The 23,204-nt window shown below is 36.2% G+C and overlaps 1 protein-coding gene across 19 annotated transcripts in view; it reads right to left on the bottom strand.

The window, feature by feature from the left end:
* adgrl2a (adhesion G protein-coupled receptor L2a) overlaps window positions 1-23,204 on the bottom strand; it is a 110,204-nt gene that overhangs the window by 41,051 nt on the left and 45,949 nt on the right. For 17 of the 19 annotated variants that reach the window (XR_013795847.1, XR_013795848.1, XM_079596956.1 and 14 more), the window contains exons 3-5: window positions 21,500-21,713; window positions 10,709-10,818; window positions 3,489-4,289 (exon numbers count right to left, since the gene is read on the bottom strand). Coding sequence is in view for 17 of the 19 variants with exons in the window: in XM_079596956.1 (XP_079453082.1) it covers window positions 3,489-4,289; window positions 10,709-10,818; window positions 21,500-21,713 (1,125 nt within the window). In the remaining 2 variants the exon portion in view is untranslated. Of the gene's footprint in view, window positions 1-3,488; window positions 4,290-10,708; window positions 10,819-21,499; window positions 21,714-22,527; window positions 22,679-23,204 lie in introns of those variants that run through there. The other 2 variants (XM_079596952.1, XM_079596951.1) reach the window with 2 other exon arrangements.

The raw sequence follows: 23,204 nt of genomic DNA, 5'->3' as shown, positions 1-23,204 counted from the left end.
AAACCTGACTGTATTTACATCCAGAATAATGTGATCATTACAGTCTGAGCAAAATGAAAGAGTTTAATTTCTAAATGAATAACTCTAATTAAGCCAAACAGTATCCGCGGCAAACGAATAGGCCTAAGCCACAGTTAAAACTGACCTTCTGCAGTCATTGATGTTGTTACAGATGTGATATTGGAGTATTTCTGCTAGTTGCATCAAGTAAACTAGATATACTGTACATAAGCAGAACTGTAATTATTGTTTTCTCAATCAAATACATCTAATGGTATAATCTGATCTGTTATAAATCTGATATCATTTTCAGCACTGTCTGTTGAGTTATTATTTTGATTTTCAACTTAATCTAGCATAGTGGTAATAATTGTTTCAAATGAACCTGTCCCTATACAGCACATACAAACAAAACAAAATGTTGTTGTTGGTTTTACATTTTGATCAAGGTCTCTTCCTTTTCAAAATGGGCAGTTTTTGACTAGAATAAATTGCAAAGTGTACCAGATTTTATTCCAAATGTCAAAAGTCTGGTTATGCAAGACTGTATAGACCAGGAATGTGATTTGCCCTAAATAGCCTGACAATTGATCTCAGAATCTCTCCACCCCTGAAGAGGAGGAGCTTATCTTGCCCTCTAACTTAAAGGGGAAGGGTTTCCTCCAATAAAGGAGAGGCCTTATCATGTCTTACATACTCTAGTGGTTCGTTGTACCAGTGTGTCAAAATCAAGGTAATTTCACAGCTATCAAAGTAAAGTGGAGCAAACATCAACTCTACAGAGCACAAATCTGACGGCTGTGTGAGTGAGCTGATTATTGAGATGATGAGATAATAACCACATCTAAAATAGGGAAAACACATCAGTATACAAATGATGGCAGATTAGATTCAAGTGGGGATGGGGGGGGGGGGGGGGTATCATTCAACCCGTGCACCGCACAGGAGCTAATGCTAGTGAAATTAGCATGTTTTTGTCCTTCATCAGCACTGATTGTAGAGCTAATTACTTCCTTTACAGGCGGCTAAAAGAGAGGCAGAACATACACGGGCATATTCAATCAGCCACATCGCATAAGTGTGAACCACAAGTGGATACATTGTGGTAACAATGTGATAACATTTCCTTAATGAAAGATTCGAACCCTTCGAGGTAACACCCTAGAGAAATGTTCAATGAATTTTATATTTAAGCCCCTAATACTTTGAACCTGAAGTGATATTGAGTTGATATTTCTTACTTAATTGCTTGCTTGTGCAGGGATGAATTTGTTCGGTGGTTTTAATTCAGTGTTAGCAATTGCTTCAGGCTAAAGCAAAGCTGCTAGCACATGCTAGAAATGACTCAGATGATTCTATACTGATCTCAAAAATAGGTCTGATATAAGAAGTAGTGCAGATAGTAATATGATTATGAATGTCATACACAGCCTTCCAAGAGGTGTTTTGGCTCTGTTCCAAAACCTTTTTGTATACAGTCTACATAGACACATTTCAAAGCAGTGTCTTAACTGAAATTGAAGCTCATAAGTCAATGATTTGTGAGGAAAAAAATAACATTCCTTATGTGAGGCGCATGGAAGACTCAATTTACAATTGATTTCCATATGGTTTGTAGTTAGCATGTTCTTAATCTAATGCGATAATGCATTAACATGCAAATCATTTTCAAATATTGGGTAAATTATTGTTGATATAACTTTTTCTCAATAGAAATATACAATGTACGGTCATTACCCATTAAGTTTATGGACATTTTCTTTAACCCTTAAACACAACACAGCACAATGCAATACATAACTCAAAATACGGGTAAACACCTGAAAAATCAATACACAAGAAAAATGCTTCATATTAACACAAAAAAATTTGTATGGACTTGTATTACTGTATGTAAGGGAACAGCCTTAATGTGTTTTTTTTTCCGTTAGCCATTGAAAACTATACTTCTTTCTCTTCTGCAGGCACATGTGTACCGCAGGGTTCCGTTTTAGGCCCTGTCTTATTTTCCCTCTATCTTCTTCCTTAGCCAAGATCGTTCGTAAGCATCAGGTTTTATATCTTCCTGTAGCTCAAACAATAGAGCGTTGGTGCTAGCAACGCCAAGGTCGTGGGTTCGATTCCCAGGGAAAGCAAGAACTGATAAAATGGAAAATGTGTACCTTGAATGCAATGTAAGTCGCTTTGGATAAAAGCGTCTGCCAAATGCATAAATGTAAATGTATATAATTGTCATGCAAATGTTATACAGATTTATCTTCCAAAGAAATCAGATGAAAACATATCTCTTCAGTCACAGTTTGATTGTTTGAGTGAAGTTTAAAGTTGGATGACTTTCTTCAATTAAATGACTTTAAGACATGTTTTTTTTTGATGGCTTGAAAGTGCTAACATCCTCTCAAAAATTATTATTCCTGTGACCAAATATGTCCATCATTTTTGACAACTCTTACATTTAAAAAAAAAAAAAAAAAAAATTAGTTAATCAATAAATAAACCGTTATTCATTCATTTATTGACTGGTCTGGACTACTGAAACTCATTGTTTTTAGCGATTGTTTAATCTTGTTTTTCTCGCCTTCAGCTGGTCCAAAATGTGGCGGCCAGACTCTTAACAGGGACTAGAAAGAGGGAAATTATTCTCATCAGTAAGGTAGACACCGCTGGGTCTCAGCTGAAGAAAGACACTCATATTTTAAATTCTTAAGCCCTAGTAATCTGCGTAAAGTTGTTTGACCTCTATGCTTAGCCAAGTCTTTCTGGAGTAATGTAAGAATCTCGGCCTCTAGACTGAGCTGGGATTATGGTAATTACAGTTATTATTTCTTCAATGTAAAGATGATCTGACACACAGTATGGCCATCTTCTCTCAGCTCTTGACAGCTAAATTAAAAACAGGCTATGGTGACGTGACCTTCGGGACTTATCCGGTCTCAATGGAGAGCCATCTCTCAGCTCAGACACATTGAGAGGCCTGCGAGCAAAAGTGTATGTTGTTTGTTTTGAGGTGGTTAGGGAACGAGATCCACTCTGTTGAGGGAGAACCACTGTAGCCGCAAGGCTGCCGACGTACCTGTCCAGACAGGTAACCCTTTACCAATGAGGGAAGCGGGTACCCTTCTCAGTGAAACAGTGAGAGAGAGTTTAGCCCCAAGTGTCTAAACACCGTGGAGGGATGGCTCTGTCTTCTGAAACCCCAAGGGATGCGTCTCTTATTATATGCTTACAACGCCTATGATGTTGTTTACTGCTGAGACCCACCACTTCACTCTGAGATGTTGCTTGCACTCGAGAAAGGTTTCCGGAATACATCAAGCACATATTAAATCTGAAATTAAAAATCAGTCATCCGTGACATTTGACACACAGACTCGGGTGCCAGAGGAATACCAACTCAGTGGCTGAAATCTCACGACCACTTAAACAGATATCCAGAGGGAATGTGTGTGTGTGTGTGTGTGGCTAGACGGATTCGAGACGGGGCTTACCGTGAGCTGGATCAGGTGGTCCAAACACCAGATTGTACCGCAGGATGTAGAAATTATTCCACACATACAGCTGGTTGTCTCGGGGGTTGTATTCCACAGCGGCGATGTACTGGTACTGGTTGGGGAAGTGGATGTCGACGTATTCGCCTCGGTTCAGTTTGGTGTTGTACATGTAGTCGATCAGGCTCTTACTAACCTCGCTCTCGTTGTCTTCATATGTTGATCGGACAACATAAAGAACCCCGCAGATCATGAAAGCATTGGAGGCTGATCGCTTGTCGTAGGTGGTCTCCCAGGTTGCCTCAAAGCGAAGGGTGTAGGGGTTGAGCTGACTGATCACCATCATACCGTTGTTCTGCTCAGTAGCATAGATCACCCAAAGACCATTTTCATCTACCGCCAAGTCGATGTCTGTTTTCCCACCCCACTTATAAGGTGAGGTGTCATGATAATTTGCGTTATTTATAATAGCCTCCCCGCTTTTAATTCTGGTCCGGAGGTCAAATTTGACAATGTTACGAGTCCTTTCCTTGTTAAAAAACACAGCGCCATCGTATACAACAAATCCTGTGCCATCGACACGATGGGGGAGTTTATATGTCGTAGTCTGTCGAGAGTTTTGAAAGTCGTCGAGCGAGTTGTACTCAATAAGTGTATCTGTTCTGTAAGGGGTCCAGGGCATGAAATAAACCTTGTCTCCTGCTTGGAGGGGGTCTTTGCACCACGACCCCGCTTGTTGCTCCGCCTCGTACAGAAACGACGGATCTCCAACCGCTTTCAGAGTTCCGGGACAAACAAAAACTAGTGATGGGAAGAACAGAGCAGAAAACAGTCAAACGTAAGCTTACACAGATCACACTAGTTGAAAGCAGAGGGCAAAGTGCCGTCTGACTCTACATCACTCTGATAACTGGGTAGTCGGTGAAAACAGAAACACACACTAAGAGGTCTAACAGCTACCCACATTCACAAGCAGTAAAAGGTGCGAAGAATCTGCATCTGAAGGTTATTGAAGCTTAAACGGAAGCAAAAACAGTTTTTATGTGTCCATAAGCAAACAGTTTCGGCTCACTGCTGCTTGGACATACTGAAGGGGAGTGATGGAAAAATCAAACCACAACCAAACACAAAGGAAAAAAGGAAGGAATACGACAAATCTGCCCTGCAAATAAAAGCAGACGACTAAATAAGGCTTGAGAAAGACGCAGAGAAGAGCAGCATACAGGCAGTCTGTGTCCTGAGACAAGTTTTTCCACAGCTTTTACATCTTTCCTACGGGCCTAATGTTGCAATGATTTTACAGCATAAAGCATTTCCTTTCTTCTTAACAAAGCCATAATAATCAAACATGTAGAAAGGGTAAAGTGAGAAAGCAAAGAGTGATAGAGAGATAGAGAGAGGGAGAGAAAGACAGACAGACAATTAGAGGAAGGGAAAGCGAGAAACAGTAGAGGCAGTGTAAGGTCTAGAGTAAATCTGTTACCAGAGCATGCTGGGAGTGTGGACTGGGACTGGGGTTCGAACAGGCAATAAAATAGTGTGGGGGGGAAAGGAAGAGGAGGGGGAAATGGGGAATTTGTACCCTCGGCATTACCGCTAACATTTAACTTGTGCTTTATCATTTTCTTTTAAAGCTTCCCTCCGATTGCAGCTCGTGCACTGACCTTTACTACATTATAAGAGCCTTTCTGCTACTGCCTGCTATCAGAACAGCAAGAGTGGGCACAGGAAGATTTTACAACCACAAAAAATATATATAAATATATATATATATATATATTAAAGAAAGAAAAACAAGGAGCTGATTGTGTCAGTGATTTACCTTTTTGCTCCACTTCTATTTTAAGCGTTGGAAGAGAGAATGAAAGGAGTGCAAGGGGAAAAAGAGATTAAAATGAATTAACCATCATGTCCATGATCACATGCAGTTAACATGTCATGAGGTTACGGGCATAATGCACAGAGCTACAGCTGTCAGAGGAGGAAGAGAGCGCAGTTAGACACCTTAAACATGAAAGAGAGGCAGGTTAAAGGGTGTTCTGTCACAGTACAAAAGGACAGCGTATGTGGCATTGAAGACTAATCAATCTGCTGTTGTCGGGGGAAAGCTGCGGGGAAATACACAGGCTGAATTCTAGATAGCGGCGTATAGATTTTCATAAGAACTCGGGGACATCGACCAGGGAAATCTGAATTCCAGGTGGACAGATGGTAAGTTGTGCTGGAGGGAAACTCAAAACCAGAAAAATAAAGCTGTTCTCTACAGATCCTCTCCAACCACAGAGTTTTTGTCAGCCCTTCTAGGGTTTATGAACACTTGCTGTTTGGATTTCCAACATGCACATAAAGTTTGTAAAATATAGTCATACTTTTTAAAAAGCCATATTTTCATTTTGGCACCAATGAAACAGCAGCGGGCCATTGGTGGGCTGGTGCTTCTTACTTTGGAAATCATATTTTTGTCATTTTCTAGGGTTACTTTTCCTGATGAAAGACTATGGAGCCAAATGCAAACCATTTTCTCACCCTCAGAAAAATATATTATTTTGAACAATATCATTCTTATTCATGCAAGTACAATAAGGCTGTGCATCAGTTTTGAGTAACAATATTATGAACTTTAAAATGGTGTCTTTACAAATCTATCAAATGACTTTGAATAGAGCACACAAGTCACATGAACCACCACTTTCATTACTTTGTATGGTGGTGCTTTGTCGTATCAGAGTTTAACAGCATTTTAACATTTATAATATTGAAATGAGTGACCAGAATTTTCTTCAAAAGGTAACTTTTTATATGGGTTAAAATTAATATAATTATAATATCCCATATTATAAATTAATATGGGTTTGGAACATCATGAGGGTGAGTAAATAATGAATGTTTCATCTGTAATTTACAAGTGTAATTTTTATTATTTGTAATAAATGATTGATTTTTGTTGTCCCTGTTTCACTGAATAACAGTGCAGTGCCAGTTCCAAATTTTGCAGACAGCTTTTTCCACGGATAATAATTTTCTTAAACATATTTTTCTAAACATAAAAAAAAATCATTAGCTTACACAGCTTATTTAGATTTGTCAGATCTTTTTGGCTGGAACGGTAATGCTTGTTTAAAAAAGCTTTTTTTTTTGTTGTGCATATCATTTTCAAAAAACGAATTTACTAGCCAAGAAGGATATAATGCTAGTAAGATCAATTCAAGTTCAATTCTTATCGTCATTGTTTTGTACGGGCCAATACACTGTCCTTCCAAAATTTTCCTAGCACCAGATAAAGAGAGACATATAGACAGACCAGACAGAAATACGGAATGCAGACAGACATACAAATATAATCTTGACAGTCTTCAGGAGCCATAAAGGCCATCCTCAGCAGCAGTATGTCACATAATCCAAAACGTGAACATTTCCAACAATATAAAGCTACATTTCTCAAATGTCCTTCTTGTATTATTATGATCGATCTACTAAGGGTGTCCATTCCCTGGGCATAATGTCCATGAGACTGAGCATGGTGTTCTTTTTTATTGAAGTCACCATTTTGTACAGGAGCTCTATTAAGCATTAAAAAGAATCTCATAAACCTTTCCAGAACGCAAAAAAAAGATATAACAAAATACATTTTGCAGAAAATGTAATTATATTTGTAAGTAGGACCATTATTAATAATAAGTTTATGTATATTTAACTTTTTTGCACTGTGTCAAGTTGTATGATAGCTTTGATAGTATTTGTTGTTGTGCTGCCTTTAATTTATGCTGATTGAATATATAAATACTGTAATAAAAATTATGTATTATGTAGTACTGATGTATAATGTGAATCACAGTTGAGAATAATACAAATTACAAAGAAAAATACTCCCATCAGGATGCATTACAGTATAATATTTTTGGTTGCAAAATGTGCTTAATTGTCCTGAAAATAATATCAATGCAAAATATATATATATATCTTAATGGTCCATAAAAAAAATTGTTTCAGTTTCTGAAAAAAAAAAAAAGGATAAATAAATAAACAAACAAATATATAAACTGAGCCTTTACCCATTGAAAAATAAAATAAGAACTAAGTTAGTCCTTATAGTTCCGGGTTAATGAGGTAGGTTACAACTAATGGGAAAAAAAGAAAAGCATGGCAACATCCATCTATGAGGCAAATCATTTATAGTTTAGTCAGCCAATACAATTTGGCTGGATCACAAAGTATGCAGTCCACTACTGGGACAGATCCTGTTCTCTGGAATACCATCAGCCAAAGAACACCATGAACATTCCACTGTTGCAACCAAACAAGACAAGAAAATAATAAAGTCGAACAACAGCATTCAGCAGCCTGAGGGTGACATGAGGGCTCTGCCGTCCTATGGAGTCAAACTGTGATTAGTAAATAAAACTGTTCCGGACCGCCTGCAAATGCCTAGAGGAGGTAATGCAAAAACATTAAGACATTAAGACAAAAAAATAAATAAAATAAATACACACAACACAACACAAAAACGTATTCTGTGAAGGTGCTTGCATATCAGCAAAGAAAAGGTGAACAATCAGATATTCCAGGAGAAAAGCTGAAAAACATGAAACTTTATGAAACAACAGCATTCAACATTTTGTGTGTAATTTTGACTTCAATAACCCATAGATACGGATGTAGACTAAACTAATATTAAGCACTAAAATCCTTTGTTATCTTGGTGGGAAACGTGCGGCAGAGGACCCCGTCTGGTATGTGAAGTCTCTGGAAACATTCTCAGAGAAGACGAGACAATTCAATCAGAGAATAATATTACTATCTAATTGTTTAATGGAGCAAAACAATCCATACTCTTAATGTAATGGGAAATCTGAGAATAGAAGTGAGGCGTTTGTTTGGAGTTTGCTCATGTTAGATCCATGTGCAGTCATTTGTCTTTTCTGACAGTCGTATAGTTGCGGTTTCTTACAAGCAAACACGATAATCAAGCACTAACGTAAAATATCTTAGGTCTGTTTATTAGTTGGCATAAAACCGGCATATCAATGCTTAGCCAAATCATGTTTTTAAGGCCAAAGAAATCATGCTGGTCTGTCTCTGAGCGATTACATTACTGGACGTCAGAGAATGTTGCTTTGCTTTCATGTATTGCTGTGATGATCCTGATAGAACACAGACGGCTAAAAAGAAACTTTTCAAAGGGAGAAAAGCACATTGAAATGGTTTACATGTAACTGCTTACATTTTAGTTTTTGTCAAATTTAAACAAGGCAGCAAAAAAGCATTTTGTACCAAGCTCTGTGCGTTACAATCACAGCTAATCCACTCTACAAAGTTTTATGATTCAAATCAAACACTAAAAACACAAGAAATCATGAATAACTATTTCTATCCTGAAGGAAATAGCAGTGCTTGCAAGGCAGCAAATGAATAGTGTTTTAAATTTTAATCTTAGATTTGGTGCAAATGAAATGCTGCATCAAAGACACTTTGGTGTTTTCGACACTGTGTGCTCGTGTTATTTTCCAAAGACAAAAACAGCTATATATGGTTAAATAGCAAGAAAACAAAAAGATCAATCAGGATGCATGTACAGTAAATAACTGCAAGAAGACTAATGAGAATACGCTGTGCAAATATGTGATCACAGTCATAAAATCACTACAGATAGTTATACAGTCTTGCAAACACTGATATTGATAATACAGTGCCTATAAAACGTTATTTGAGTTATATATGTATGCTATGTGTGTGTGTGTGTGTGTGTGTGTGTGACCCTGGATCACAAAACCAGTCACAAGTCACAGGTATATTAACAATTCATTCTATGGGTCAAATTTATCGATTTTTCTTTTATGCAAAAAATAATTAGGATATTAAGTAAAGATTATGTTCCATGAAGATATTTTGTAAATTTCCTACCATACATATATAAAACATTTATTTTTGTGAGTGAATGCAGCACAATCGCGAACATTCGTAGAACTTTAAATGTGATTTTCTCAATGTTTCGATTTTTTTGCACCCTCAAATTCCAGATTTTCAAATAGTTGCATCCCGGCCAAATATTGTCCTATCCTAACAAAACACACATCAATGGAAAGTGTATTTATTCATCTTTCATATGATGTATACATTTCCATTTAAAAAAAATACCCATGTGACTGGTTTTGTGGTCCAGGGTCACATATATATATATATATATATATATATATATATATATATATATATATATATATATATATATATATATATATATATATATATATGCTAAATGCATACAAATAAAGTATACATATTCTTACATATATTATTATTATTTCCATGTCGAACTGCAATTACATTTCTTAAAATGTCTAAAAATGTATTTTGGCTATTTTAACGCATATTCACTAATTAAAAAACTGAGACCACACAACCTTCTTCCACCTGTTTTGAGACCTCATGCATTCTTGCTAATTGTAGTCAAGATGTCATAGGACTTATTTTTACCAACAGTAGCTTTATCTTTGGCACTCTCTCATAAAGCCCTGACTGGAGAAGCACCCAGGCAACAGTTGTTGTATGCACAATCTCAGCCGCTGAAGCTTGTAAATCATTGGTCTCTTGGTGGTCTCTCTCACCAGTCTTACACGGTCACTCAGTTATTGAGGACGGTCTAGGTAGATTTACAGCTGTGCCATACTCTTTCCATTTCTTAATTGTTGATTTAACTGTACCCCAAGGGATATTCAATGACTTGGACATTTCCTTGTATCCATCCCCTGGCTTGTGCTTTTCAATTTTATTTCACTTTCACTGTTTGGAGTCTGAAACTTCTGCAATAATGACTCACCAGAAGTTGGGCCTTGAGCTGTATTTATACTACGATCAAATGAAACTACTTAACAACCACAAGTGATCTTTTTAACACTGACTTCAGAATACAAATTAGCTATGCCAATGATTAGCTATGCCAATGATTATCTATGCGTGTCATTTTTCATTGTGCTTTTTTGTGTGTGCGTGTATTTTTAAAATATTTTACTTTTGACAAGAAAAAGTCTCTTTTTTAGTTGATCAATGCTGTAAAATGACAAAACCTGTAAAAGTGCCAACTGCACATATTTTATAAACACTGTATTATCAAGGACAAAAACATGTATCCTGGAGAAATACATTTGAAGGCACAACCATACAAATGCGTTTAGTCTTAAACATAAATATATATATATATATTTAAAAAGATGGCTTATACTTACTGTAGGGAACACATTCATACTGGACTTCAAGGTACTTATACGTTCCTGGGCAGGGGTCAGGAAAAACATCTGGCCCAGTGATGACGATGCACTGCGTTCTGTTGTTACACCTGAACGGAGCAAGAGAAATATAATCAGATGAGTGAAACACACACACACACAAAACACACAAAAAATGCCCCAGAGTTTAAAGGAATGTACTGGATTTTGCCCTAGCAACAGCGTTTGTGGAGTAATGTTGATTACAATGGGAAATTACAATTTTGAATAATTTCTTGCATAATGTTACTGTAACTTGTTTAACTTGTTTACACAACACCGTTTCCAACTAAAAATGTATGCATTTTGGCCATTAATTTACACGACAACAGCGTTTTGTGGTCCTGAAAACGCACATTTTTGAAAACGATACTGTTCTGTAAACTGCAAAAACTTGAATTTGTGAAAAGTTGCGTCACGTGCATTCAGTCTATAGTGTTTCTTTACAAAGTGACATCACAAACTACTAGTCTGGCATGCATAATTCAGCCTTTTTAGTTGTTTTCGCGGATTCATGTGAACGAGGATCATTTTGACAATATTATTGTCTGTACACAATAATATTATTTTCTATTGTCTTTACACGAAAAGCGCAAAAGACTAAGTGCATCGTTCTGGTGTAAACGTACCCTAAATCATTTTTGTGTTAAGCTTAACTTGTATTGAACCCTGAACATTCGTGAATCAATCAGCTGTGAATACAAAAGCTGCTCTTGTGGCTCGCATCAAACCAAGAGCAACCCTGCAGACAGAGCTGATGGACGGAGGGATGGTGGCCCAGAGCAGGAACCAAGATAAAAGACGGCGGGAATTAGCGGAGCGGATAGATGCCAAAGTGGACCTTTTCAGCCCAACGACAAAGATAAACAGCCTCATCTATGAGTGTTCATACCTGCCAGCACATGAGTTATACATCTGTATGAATCCCCCCTGAGGCCAGGCTTATTGTACCTATGATGGATTCATTTTCCCTATATGCCATTTCACTCAGAATGAACTAACCATCCCTCCACTGCCTGTTTAACAGGAAGTCATGCAGAAGGTGGTTTATGTGGGTTCTAGGAACTAAAATTAAGCACATCAATAAAAGATAAAGTACAGAAATGATCTCATGGCTTAGAGACACGGTGTACACCAAGATGCTGAAAAAGTGGCGGCAGTATTGTCCATCAATCTGTGTCACGTTGTTCCTGAGGTCTGCATCTATGCAGTCACTGGCTAAATCTTCTAAGCAACCACATATACCTTGAAAAATATTGGTTCAATTTAGAACCATAAAGGTTTTAAAGCCTTAAACGTGTTTTTTTTTTCTATCCCCAATTTCCACAAATAACTATATAATTGTTTAAAAAGACCCAGTATCCAATAAAAAATAATGGTTCAATTTAGAACCAAAAAAAAACTTAATGCTTTTTTTTTAGTTCCACAAATAACTTAGGCCTATCTAAAAAAAAATCCAAAAATGTATACTGTATGTGTGTGGTTTTTTTTTTCATGTTATCCATTCCTGTTACGGCAAAGCTGAATTTTAAGCAGCCATCACCTGATCCTTCAGAAATCATTCTAATGTGCTAATTTAGTGCTCAAGAATTAATTCCATTGTAAAAAAAACTTTTACAACATCGCAACCAAATTTAAATTGCAATATTTCACAGTTTGAAATACTGTTTTTACGAATTTGATCAAATAAATTCCTCCTTGGTGAACATAAAAGACATCTTTCAAAAATATTACAAATCTTCAAGATTTCAAACTTTTGAATGGTATAGTGTTAAATGTAACATCAAAATGTTATTTTTGTTTTGTTTTTTACCTCCAAAAGCAACTCAAAAACAATTAATTATTGGTCCTTTAGAAGAGAACCACTAATACATATTTGTAGTGGTGTTTGTTTGGCCGTATCTACAGACCAGAATATTATTGTAGAATTTAACATGAAAAATGTATGCTGTGTCTCTCAATTTCTGAGAATAATGTAGGGTGATTGTCCTAACTTAGAGGAAAAGAATCTAGAAACAAAGGTCTTTGGTTTGGGAATAGAGAGCATGTTTTACTGTAAGCGTAGCACGGGGTGAATTAGCCTGCTGGCGTTTTTCTGACCTGGCCTTGGGGCAGCATCTCTTCCTGCAGTAATTTCTCTTTACCTCAGCACGCGACCCTGACAATTCATTTGTCTTATGTTCTATTTGCTAATAAACAAGTGGAGACTTTTTTCTCTCTCTCGTAAAAGCAGCAAAGCACGTGGAACTGACTGCTGCTCCGTCCACAGCTGTGAATTCCCACGGGTAATGTTTGAAGATGAAAATTTATACATAGACACGAGCTTTCCTGAAAAAACACGTCCCTCATATGGGAGTTTCTTTATTAACGAGCACTCATATGTGGTAACAGATGAGAATATCAGCATGTTTACCCATATAAATGAATTATAGATCTAAAACTATAGCACACGGCCAAAGCTGGTGCCATAATGTGGAGATTGGCTGTTTGGTTATTTGTAGTTGTATTATAGGGAGACTGTTCCCATTCATATTTCATTCAGTCACACTGTGTTGTTCATTTGCATAATGTGCCATGTGAATAAATTATGATCACAAATTATCTTAAAAGAGGAAAAAGATTAATAATAACTTATGTAGTCAAAATAATGGAATAACAAGACTAACAACGTTTTATTATTTTAGAAAACTTGTCTTGATACAATATAGATGGAATTGACACATCTTGATTTGTATTTATTTATTGTATTTTAATGTTTTTGTTACTATATATCTTGTAGTGTTACAATGTCATTTTTGCAATTACTTTTAGCTTTCAATAACAGTTTATTGGAAATATGAAGTTATTCCCATCCAGGCCACACAGGTGTCACATTCATCCCAACGTTTGACAACCACCAAGTGTCCAAATATTTCTTATTTTACTAATTAAAACTAAACTTGTTGTGATTGAAAAGTGTGTGTGTGCTATCTTTTATCAAGGGCGTTTTCACATCTGGCTCATTTGGACCGTTTGTTTCGGAACCTGGTGCATTTTCTCCATTAGTTCATTTTATTAAGGAAAATATGAAAAAATAATAATAGGCCTAATAATAATATATATATATATATATATATATATATATATATATATATATATATATATATATATATACCAGGGAACTACACTGCGACCAAAATGGTCGCATATGCGACCTTTTGAAATGCCATTGCGACCCTAATTTTTAATGGGTCGCAAATGTATCACTGATTATTTTTGTTCCTACCTTATGTTTTAGGCAATATGCTATGATTTACTATGAGCATTTATTAAAACAGAAATGTGTATTTTAAGAATACGTTTTATAATGTGCTCTGAGCATTCAACACAAAGTTGGCTTCAGCCCCGCGACTTATAAAGTAATCGGGTTGATGTGCGCGTTTATATGTCACACGTTTCCCGCTGTTCGCGCATAACCATTCTCCTCTGTTGGTTCTTTATTTGTTTTAAACAGCAGACGTAATATTAATCCGTCTCTGGTCATGATTTGGAGACAATGAGCATTGAACCGTTTTGCCGTGCTGCTTATATTTATCACGCAGTAAAAATGCCCCTCACTGCGGCCAAAACCAGTCGTCTGTGGATGAGAATCCAAAACAATTAGTGGGACGTTGTCCTGCTTCACTTCACAGGCGCTGAGTGAAATGAGAATTTTTGAATGACGGGACACTCATTTATATGACACTTTATTCAACAGGAAGAACAGCTTGTTCCGCGCGTCATACGTCATTGTACATGCGCAGTCCTTTCAGTTTCGGTTTTCAATCCGATCAAGTGTTGACGTGTTCTCTCGATCGCATTACAAAAGGAATAAACCACCCCTTTCAATTCGATCGAAATTGCATTCGGATCGAGCTCAATCCGATCGATTAAGGTGTTTACATGAAGATTTTTTTAGTCCGATTGAGCCGTCAATCCGATTATAAGTGTCCATGTAAATTGAAGCTTCACAATGACAGTATGAAGCAGGCGAAATGTATAGACATGTACATATCCCGTGACGCAGCAGCACTCCCTACTGCATTTCGGCGTCAAGCAAACTGAGCAAGTGAGGAATCTAAATTGATAATTAAGTTCAATGTAGCTTATAATATAGCCTTATTTGTGGCTTATTATATTTCACTTAATTGTGAAGTAGACATGCATTTTTTTTTATCTTTAATACTGAATAGTCAATAGCTGCTGAAAATCTATTATTATATTATTTTATGGATTATATTTATTTTATTTTACGAGTTCAGGAGTCTGCCCATCTGTGGCAACCATAGCATGTTGAAATCCAAAAGAAATTAATTTTGCACATTATTGTGTACTGTATTTTCTATTGCAGTAAATCTATCCCAACCAATGTTAAAGAAAACAAGGCGGCATGTGGTTTAAAAGATGAAAAAGTAAAATAAAAAGCACATCTGTATGCAATACAGTTTCATTATTGTTCATTATTATCCAGAGCGGCTTACTATAAATAATTTGTGCGACCAAATCATGTTTTGCGCCAGTAACTGAAAAAGTTAGTAGCGCAAGTGCCACCAGTGGAAAAGGTTAGTGTAGTTCCCTGTATACATATATATAGGGCTTCAGACCAACTTTTCTTACTGGTTTTACTGGTGCTGGTACTACCAACTTTCTCAGTTGGGATTTGGTTGCACCTTTTTTTTTTTTTTTTTTTTTGCTATACAACATGGGATTAATGTATGCTTATAGTTTTCTTAATCTGCAAATGTTTTTTTAAATGTTTGATTAAAAGCAAATCAAATCAAATCAACCTTTCTGCACCTGAACTCTCGTCATAAGTTGAATTTATAATTATAAATGTAATTAAATATATATAATCAGCGGGAATGTCGGCTACATTCATATCAGGGTCTACATGTGACACAGAGGAAACTCTTTACTTACATGTGACATGCATAAACACATTTTGGTACATTTGTTGCCTTGTGAAAGCAAATCAAACCAAGAAGAAAATGCAACATTGTAACAAATTAAGTTCCTGTTCCGGAACAAAGCAAACGACCTACAGGTCTGAAAACGGCCTTAAAGGGGTGATGAACTGAGAAATAAAAATTTCCTTGAGCTTTATAAGACATATAAGAGGTCATCATACTATAAGAATATCCTATACGTTTCAGAATTGAAAACTTCCTTGTTAGTCCAATAGAAGCTTTTATTGACACCAGGCACAGCAAACACTTTTTCAAAGTGGGGATCTATGACGTCAAAGGGTATCAAACACTGCCTCCGCAGAAGAAGATCAACGCCTACAACGTGGCCTGTTTAGCCACGCCCACCTATTCATACATTACATAAAACTCATTATAATATGCAAAACTGTTATCCAATCATAGCAATGGGAGTTTACTTCCAAGTCTTCAATGCGGCATGCCCATAAAAACCAAGCGTTTCAGGAGCTAGGCTCAAAACCAGGGTAGAAAATAGCATATTACTTATTCATTTTGATGTTTTTAAATTTAAAAACCAAGTGAACGTCATAAGTTGACCTCAGACAACAATATAAAAATAAATAAAACGCCAGTTCATGACCCCTTTAAATAAACTCCACTTGAGTCGATTTTTTTTAAATCTAATATAATGACATTTATACATTTTAATATGTGGATAAACTGTTCAAATACTGTTTAGGGCTACTGCTAAATTCCCTTTCTCATGATGTTCCTGTTAGCCGACAGTTGGTGTTTGCTCTTCACACCACAGTCACACATTAAGTGGTTTCACAGGACGCCCCTCATTAGACAGATCTCTCCCTCCTAAACTCTGAAAACTCACAGAAGCAATGCTTTCAAGATATCACAACATTTACAGTAGAAATTTCACTCATTAAAGCAAAACAATAGTGTGGTAAGTTGGAGGAAATGTTTCAGTAAGGAAATCTGGACTTCACCAATGTATAAAATGGCCACACAAAAGTAAAAAATATATATTACAAATGAGATTTTTTGATATATCAGTTGTTTCAAGCAAATTAACTGATTTAAACAATTGTTGAAACTTGATATTAAAGAATCTAGAACGTTTTAGTTTAGGAGCCCAGAAAATGGACACAGAAAATAATTGAGTTTTTTTTATGGGGACTTTACATATACTAATCCTAGCCCTAAACCCCATTACAGAAAACTCTCTGCATTTTTACATTTTCACAAAAAAAAAAACACATAGTATCATGGGACCATACATGTATGTCCCCACAATGACAAGGATTTTGTATATTGCCATCTTTGTGGGATATCCCCACAACATAGGGTATACCTGAACCCCCCACACACACACACACACACGTTTTATCAAATTCATCATATTGCTAGAATATTGTTGACAGGAGGCTGCTTGCTTTGATTGGTGATCTGAGTGATACAGTGATACATTTCTTGACTGATCTATAAAAACATCATAACAATATATATTAAAGCACTTCTGAGATGATGCAGAGCACATTCTGTATTATGTCACAGTAACATGACATAAAGTAAAAGAAAAAAATGATGATGCCTGGAAGAACATAACTGCTCAATATTCAAAATTGCATATATGAATATGAAACAAATGTATATTCTCATTATATCTAGGCCTATATATTATATTATACCTATTCTCTGAATATATGCAGTGCTATGGTAGATAAGTCATTCACTTATGTCACAAAAAACATAACCACTTGTTTGAATCTTTAGTTTAGGAAGAATCAGATTTGTGTGTAATAATGAAACATTAATCCGGGAAAACAGTCAAACTGAAAAGGATAGAGATCAACTGAAGAATAGATCATCATGCATCCAATACAAAGTAAAACAAATTAAATCCTAGAATGAAATCAAATGTAAACAAAATTATGGCAGTATAATTGCAGTTAGGGATGCAAACGATTAATCGACGATCGATTAATTGTCGATAATACATTAATCGATCAAACTTATCGATCATCGATTAAGCAGGTTCATGCGCGTGCGTGCTGCTCAACCGCGAAACACAAGCGAGTGCGCCGTAGTTATGTTTGGGACTATTTTACACCTTCATCATGACTATACGTTTTCGTGTGCATTCGCAGCCTTTTGTTTTGTGCAAATGTGAGTTGTAATAGTTTATTATGTGTACGACTATCTATATCTGATTTATCTCATATTGGATGCATTTGGTTAAGAATTGTTGAAGCGTGATCTTTAGCGCGTGCAGCTCAAGACTAATAATGACTATTGGGACTGTCATATTACATAACATTATAAAGAGAACAATAGTGTAATAAAACATTGTGAAGTATTTGGGTTTAGTTGCCGTGTCGCGTTGTTCCAGGAAGAGCGCGTCCACAACATGAGTCATTCTGAATGGCACGTAACTCAAGTTCACTTGTGCATTCACGTCATTTTGTGCAGATACAATTTGTAATATCATGTTTATTTTGTATATATCTGACTAATCTCATATAGGTTGCGCTTCTTTGAGTTAAATAACGCGCTAGCAAAGTTCTCAACGGTTATTCATTCAGCGCGCGCCGCTCTAACAGCAATGCACGACTAATAATAACGATGATTAATTTGGGACTGTCATATTACATAACATCAGAACACTATTTTATTAAATCGTTGTGAATTCATTGGGTTTGGTTGCCGTTTTCAGTGCACGTCTTACGTAACACACTGCAAGCACGCATCTGAGGCGGCGTTGTGACACGTTGTATTATTAGTCGTTATATTTGATTATTAAATAATTAATTTAATTATCATTCACATCGAATCCCTTTATTTGGATTAGAAGCCATTCTCATTCATTTGGTGAGTAACATAGCGTTTTTAAAAAACCCTGTCATGCTGTTGTCCATATGCACTGCAGCAGACGCATAATTGATCGTTATTTTAAATTACGATCGATCATGGGAATTTGTGAAAATTGACATCCCTTCAGTTCTATATTTGAAGTTTCCAGGTCTAGTAATCTTACTGTTACCTTTCTCAGACCAAGCATCAATAATTGCTGCTGCTAATGTCTCAAGTTTTTCAAGTAGTTTACCAGATAGATTATTATATGTAGACTTAATATAGTTTAGGCTAAGCCTACCCATATAGATTTTTTTTTAACATTTATTTTATGTTGCTTAATGTTTGCATATGTATTTTATGTATTTTAATTTTCTGTGCATAATTTATTTTGTTAAACTACATAAATGCCATTCTGTACCGTATCCCAACTGTTACAATATAACATCATTTGAGCAATATAACATGCATTTTTGTTCAGTATATAAGCAATATTTTGCTTTTTATGTTAAAGACACTATTGATACCGTGAGAAATGTACATTCTCAGGAAAATAGCCGCTTATCAGTTAATCGTTAATCGATCGATAAGGTCAATCAATTAATGATTAATGAATTAATCGATAATTTGCATCCCTAATTGCAGTACTTTGATATTAAAAAACAAAACACGATTTCTATTGTCTGTTCTGAACTAAACCTCAATTCCTCTATTCATAGCATTAAAGCAGCCCGAACCTCACATATCTAATTCAATCAGGAATCATGGGCTTTATTTAAGACTTCATTACCAGGCCAACAAATTCCCAATGCTCTGAATACTTAAACAGGTGTAGCTGTTGTTTCTAGAAGCCTGTATTTACGGTGACTTATGAAAGCTTAATCTGCAATGCTCGAAGTATTCACTAATACCATATGTACAGTGGAAGTGCCGTACGCGGCTGTGCGCTAACGCTGGTCTTCTGAGAGCCATGCGGGCGCCTCTGTCACGGATATTAATGGTGTGAATACAGAACAAATTTCCCCCGTACAGCACTGCAGCCATTCCCTCATGTTCCCCAAAGCAGGGTACTTAGCAGAGCAAGGACGACAGGAACAAGAGAATTTCTGCAACAAAACTTTTGTTCCAGATGTGTTGCTAAAGGACTAATGCAAAAACTTGAATAGTAATTTGAGCACAGCTGTGCTTATAAGTTAAATAATACATTTATTAGCCACATTAATTTGGGGGGGAAAAAGCGCAGCACACATATTTCTAACTTGTTGAGCCATGGTTCTAATGTGAGTGATCCAGTCTCCCAATTTTTAAATTCCATTCCCCCTCTGTCTTCCCAATAACTTCCCGTTTCTCTCAACACTCACAGAATGCCAAATGCATGAACAATTTGGCTTTAGTGAATAAAGGACTCGACAGTTGGCAGGAATTTTATAATATATGAAAATTGATATTTGCATATTTGCATTAAAGTGCAACTTCACAGATTTTCAACCTGCTTTGTATTGTTAAAATATCAGTAGTATGTAAATGAACACAGTTTACTCATTCTCTATGTTACCTGGACCGAGAAATTATTATTTGTTAAAAAATACAAAATTTGTCAGCTCCAGGGATTTGGTGAAAACTATAGATTATACTTTGTGGTAATGTAGACGGGTTTCTTGTATACAAACAATACTGGATGCGCGCACATTCAAGAGGTGAAACCGCTAACAGGTTTCATGCCGAATTCTGCATTTCCAGCATCATTAATCCAGTCTAATATGGTAATTTGATAAAACATATTTTTCAGGATTATTTGATGAATAGAAAGTTCAAAAGAACAGCATTTATTTGAAATATAGCACCATTTTTTGGGGGATTTTCTTCTGTATAGCCAGGCTAGTTTAATTGAAAACCCATTTTGAAGTGCCCCTTTAAGTCATAAAAAAAACACTTTAAAATGTTCACCTGTTTGTCACAAATATAAGTAAAAGAAAAACAATTATTTTGTCAATATAGGATACAAATATACATTTTACTGGCCTCTCTGACGTTGCCAGATATTTATTTTGGACCCTGCTCTCAACAATATCTCAATTGTCTAATGTTCAAAACAAAACACAAATAGACAAAGAGAAGTGTATTACAAAATAATGTAGAACATGCTTCTAGTTGCTTGAATCCTCATATAAGTCCACATTATTAAACAAGTTAATAGGCGACACAACCCCACGGGACATAGCATGAGGTGTTTATATCAATTCATTTGATATAAGCCTATATAAATCAACAGTAAAAAAAAGAGACAGTTTTCTTTTACAAAGAAATGAAGTAGCACTGAGTGAAAGCTTCCATTATTAAGTATAGTAATCTATTATTAATGCAACTGTAGCAATGACAGATTGTGAAGTTGTTGGTGATTCATTATTGACCAGAAAACTATCAAGATGAAAAGTGCACAACAATGCAATTTCACATCTGGACTTCTGCAGAGGCAAATCCCTGCCTAGAGTTCCTGTGTAGATTAACACCCACTTGAGACGCCTAATTGCCTGCAGCTGAAAGGACTAATTGAGACGCCACATTTTCAAACCTTTTTCCCCACGAATCACGACATTCTTATAATAAGCCGAGCGGAACTGTATGCCAGTCCCGAAGCAATACGTATCAAAGCCAGGCTCACACATCACTTCCTGTTTTTTAGCACAAGCCTCCAGATGTACGACACCGTCTAAGCCATCTCAATGCACTCGGATATGAGTGCATTGAGATCTGTTTGGTTTGGTTGTGTAGATTGTGGAGAGAAATGTTCTTCATGCACGACACTGAAGATGCTCGTATTCATGCACTGTGTAATCAAAGACGGCCAAATGAGAGAGAAGAAACGTTTTGAAGAGAGAGTTTTGGGAAAGGAGGGTAAAATGTGACAGATCTTTGCATGGAAATGTGTTTGCATGAAAGAGCTTGCCTTTGAGACATGATCTTGAATGCATCGGGCAGATAGCAGTTGATGTTCTCCATTTGAAAGGGGTCAGCATCGCAGATCTTGTCGTCTGTCCGGCCGTAATTGGCAGTCTCAATCATGATGACATCACTTCCTGGACAGCGTAGGTCAATGGGATAACCCTCGCAAGACAGCTCCCGCCTCACCAGACCAAACGGCATAGCTGCCCGGCTAAACCCTGAAAGATAGAGAGAAACTTTAGGTTGGAAAAAAAATACTTTGAAAAATACTCACTGAAAAAAGTGTATTTGCTTAAATATAACATTCTCATAACTGCAATGTGAAAAAATGTGATTAGATCATATTATTGATATTGTAAAATCTTTATACATCACAGTAGGAGTAAGGAGTAAAAAAAAGTTATGTTCTGCTAATGTGAAGAGCATCAAATGTTGAGAGTGAAATCTGTTACTGAGCTCAGAGCATCAAACACAAATATAATATACATTCAGCCAATCACAGGCCCTGACCTTAAATATTGCTCTATTTTTAGAAATCTCACATGCAAAACACAGCACGGATGCACCCCACGTGATCTCATGAGAATACGTATTGTACACACAGAAATGTATAATACTGACGTATTTGCAGCACTAAAACGTAAAATATTTACCTATTGACAGCACAAAAACGCAATATATTTACGAACAACTCTACCGACGTACAATTTGTACGCATTCCTATTTATGCAAATTAAAATCTTGGCATTAATGTTTTGACTCTTGCATTCAATTGTCTTATCACGTTTTCAGTCGTTATTAATGCAGTTTAACTGTTACTCATATAAACTGCTGCAAACTCGTTTTGGATTAGCCTATGGTGTTAAACAAGAATAGCTACACTTTAAAACCTTAAAAATACCTTCTTTAATTGTTAAACCGTTTTTGTAATATTTAGTTTATTTACAGTGAGACACAAAATGCGTTTTCTCCTATAGAACCATAATAACGTTACACTAAAACAACTTAAATTCACAAAAGACATAGGCCTACATTTAAACTTGATGTACCGGTAATCCAATTATTTTGAATCCATACGTTGTTTGCAAGAAACAGATCCAAATTCAGCCCTTTATTAGCGATCTTCATCTCTATTATTAACAGCGAACGTAAACGTTAAATCCCGCGCTAGTGATGAATTCAAATTCAAAAGTTGCGCCAGCGCCCTCATGAAGCGTTTTGACATGTTTTACGGCAGTGATATCAAACGCTCATTGGCTCGCCTGCTTCGTCACAGATTGTGACATGCCGTGTTTCAGTCGGTGGACTACATTTTAAATGGAGAAACGCGCGCGCGCCTTCACAGAGCAAAGCCCGATTAACATTTTCATGGACTTAAATTCTTCTCTGTACCTCATACAGAACTATTATATACTGCCAGATATGACTGCGACTGCAACTGCAACACATCGTCATGTGAACGACTTTTGGTAATTTACTGAGTTTTGACATTTTCGCATTACATAAATTAATGTGATTACACTTGCCTGTCTGTTATGTTTTTCTTCATAATTTGTAGCCTACGTAGCTCTAAGTGGCTCAAAATATATTTTTACACATCTCTCTCCATTATGTTTTATCATTTTTATATTATAAAATGGGTATGTTTAGGTTTGGGAGTAGCCTGGGGTTAAGGGAACATTTAGCTATAAAATGGTAAAAGGGAAATT

The sequence above is a fragment of the Phoxinus phoxinus genome (genome assembly GCF_949152265.1).
Source record: "Phoxinus phoxinus genome assembly, chromosome: 22".
NCBI classification, from domain to species: domain Eukaryota; kingdom Metazoa; phylum Chordata; class Actinopteri; order Cypriniformes; family Leuciscidae; genus Phoxinus; species Phoxinus phoxinus.
Note: the sequence above shows the minus strand (reverse complement) of the source record. Positions and strands in the feature narration are given on the sequence as shown.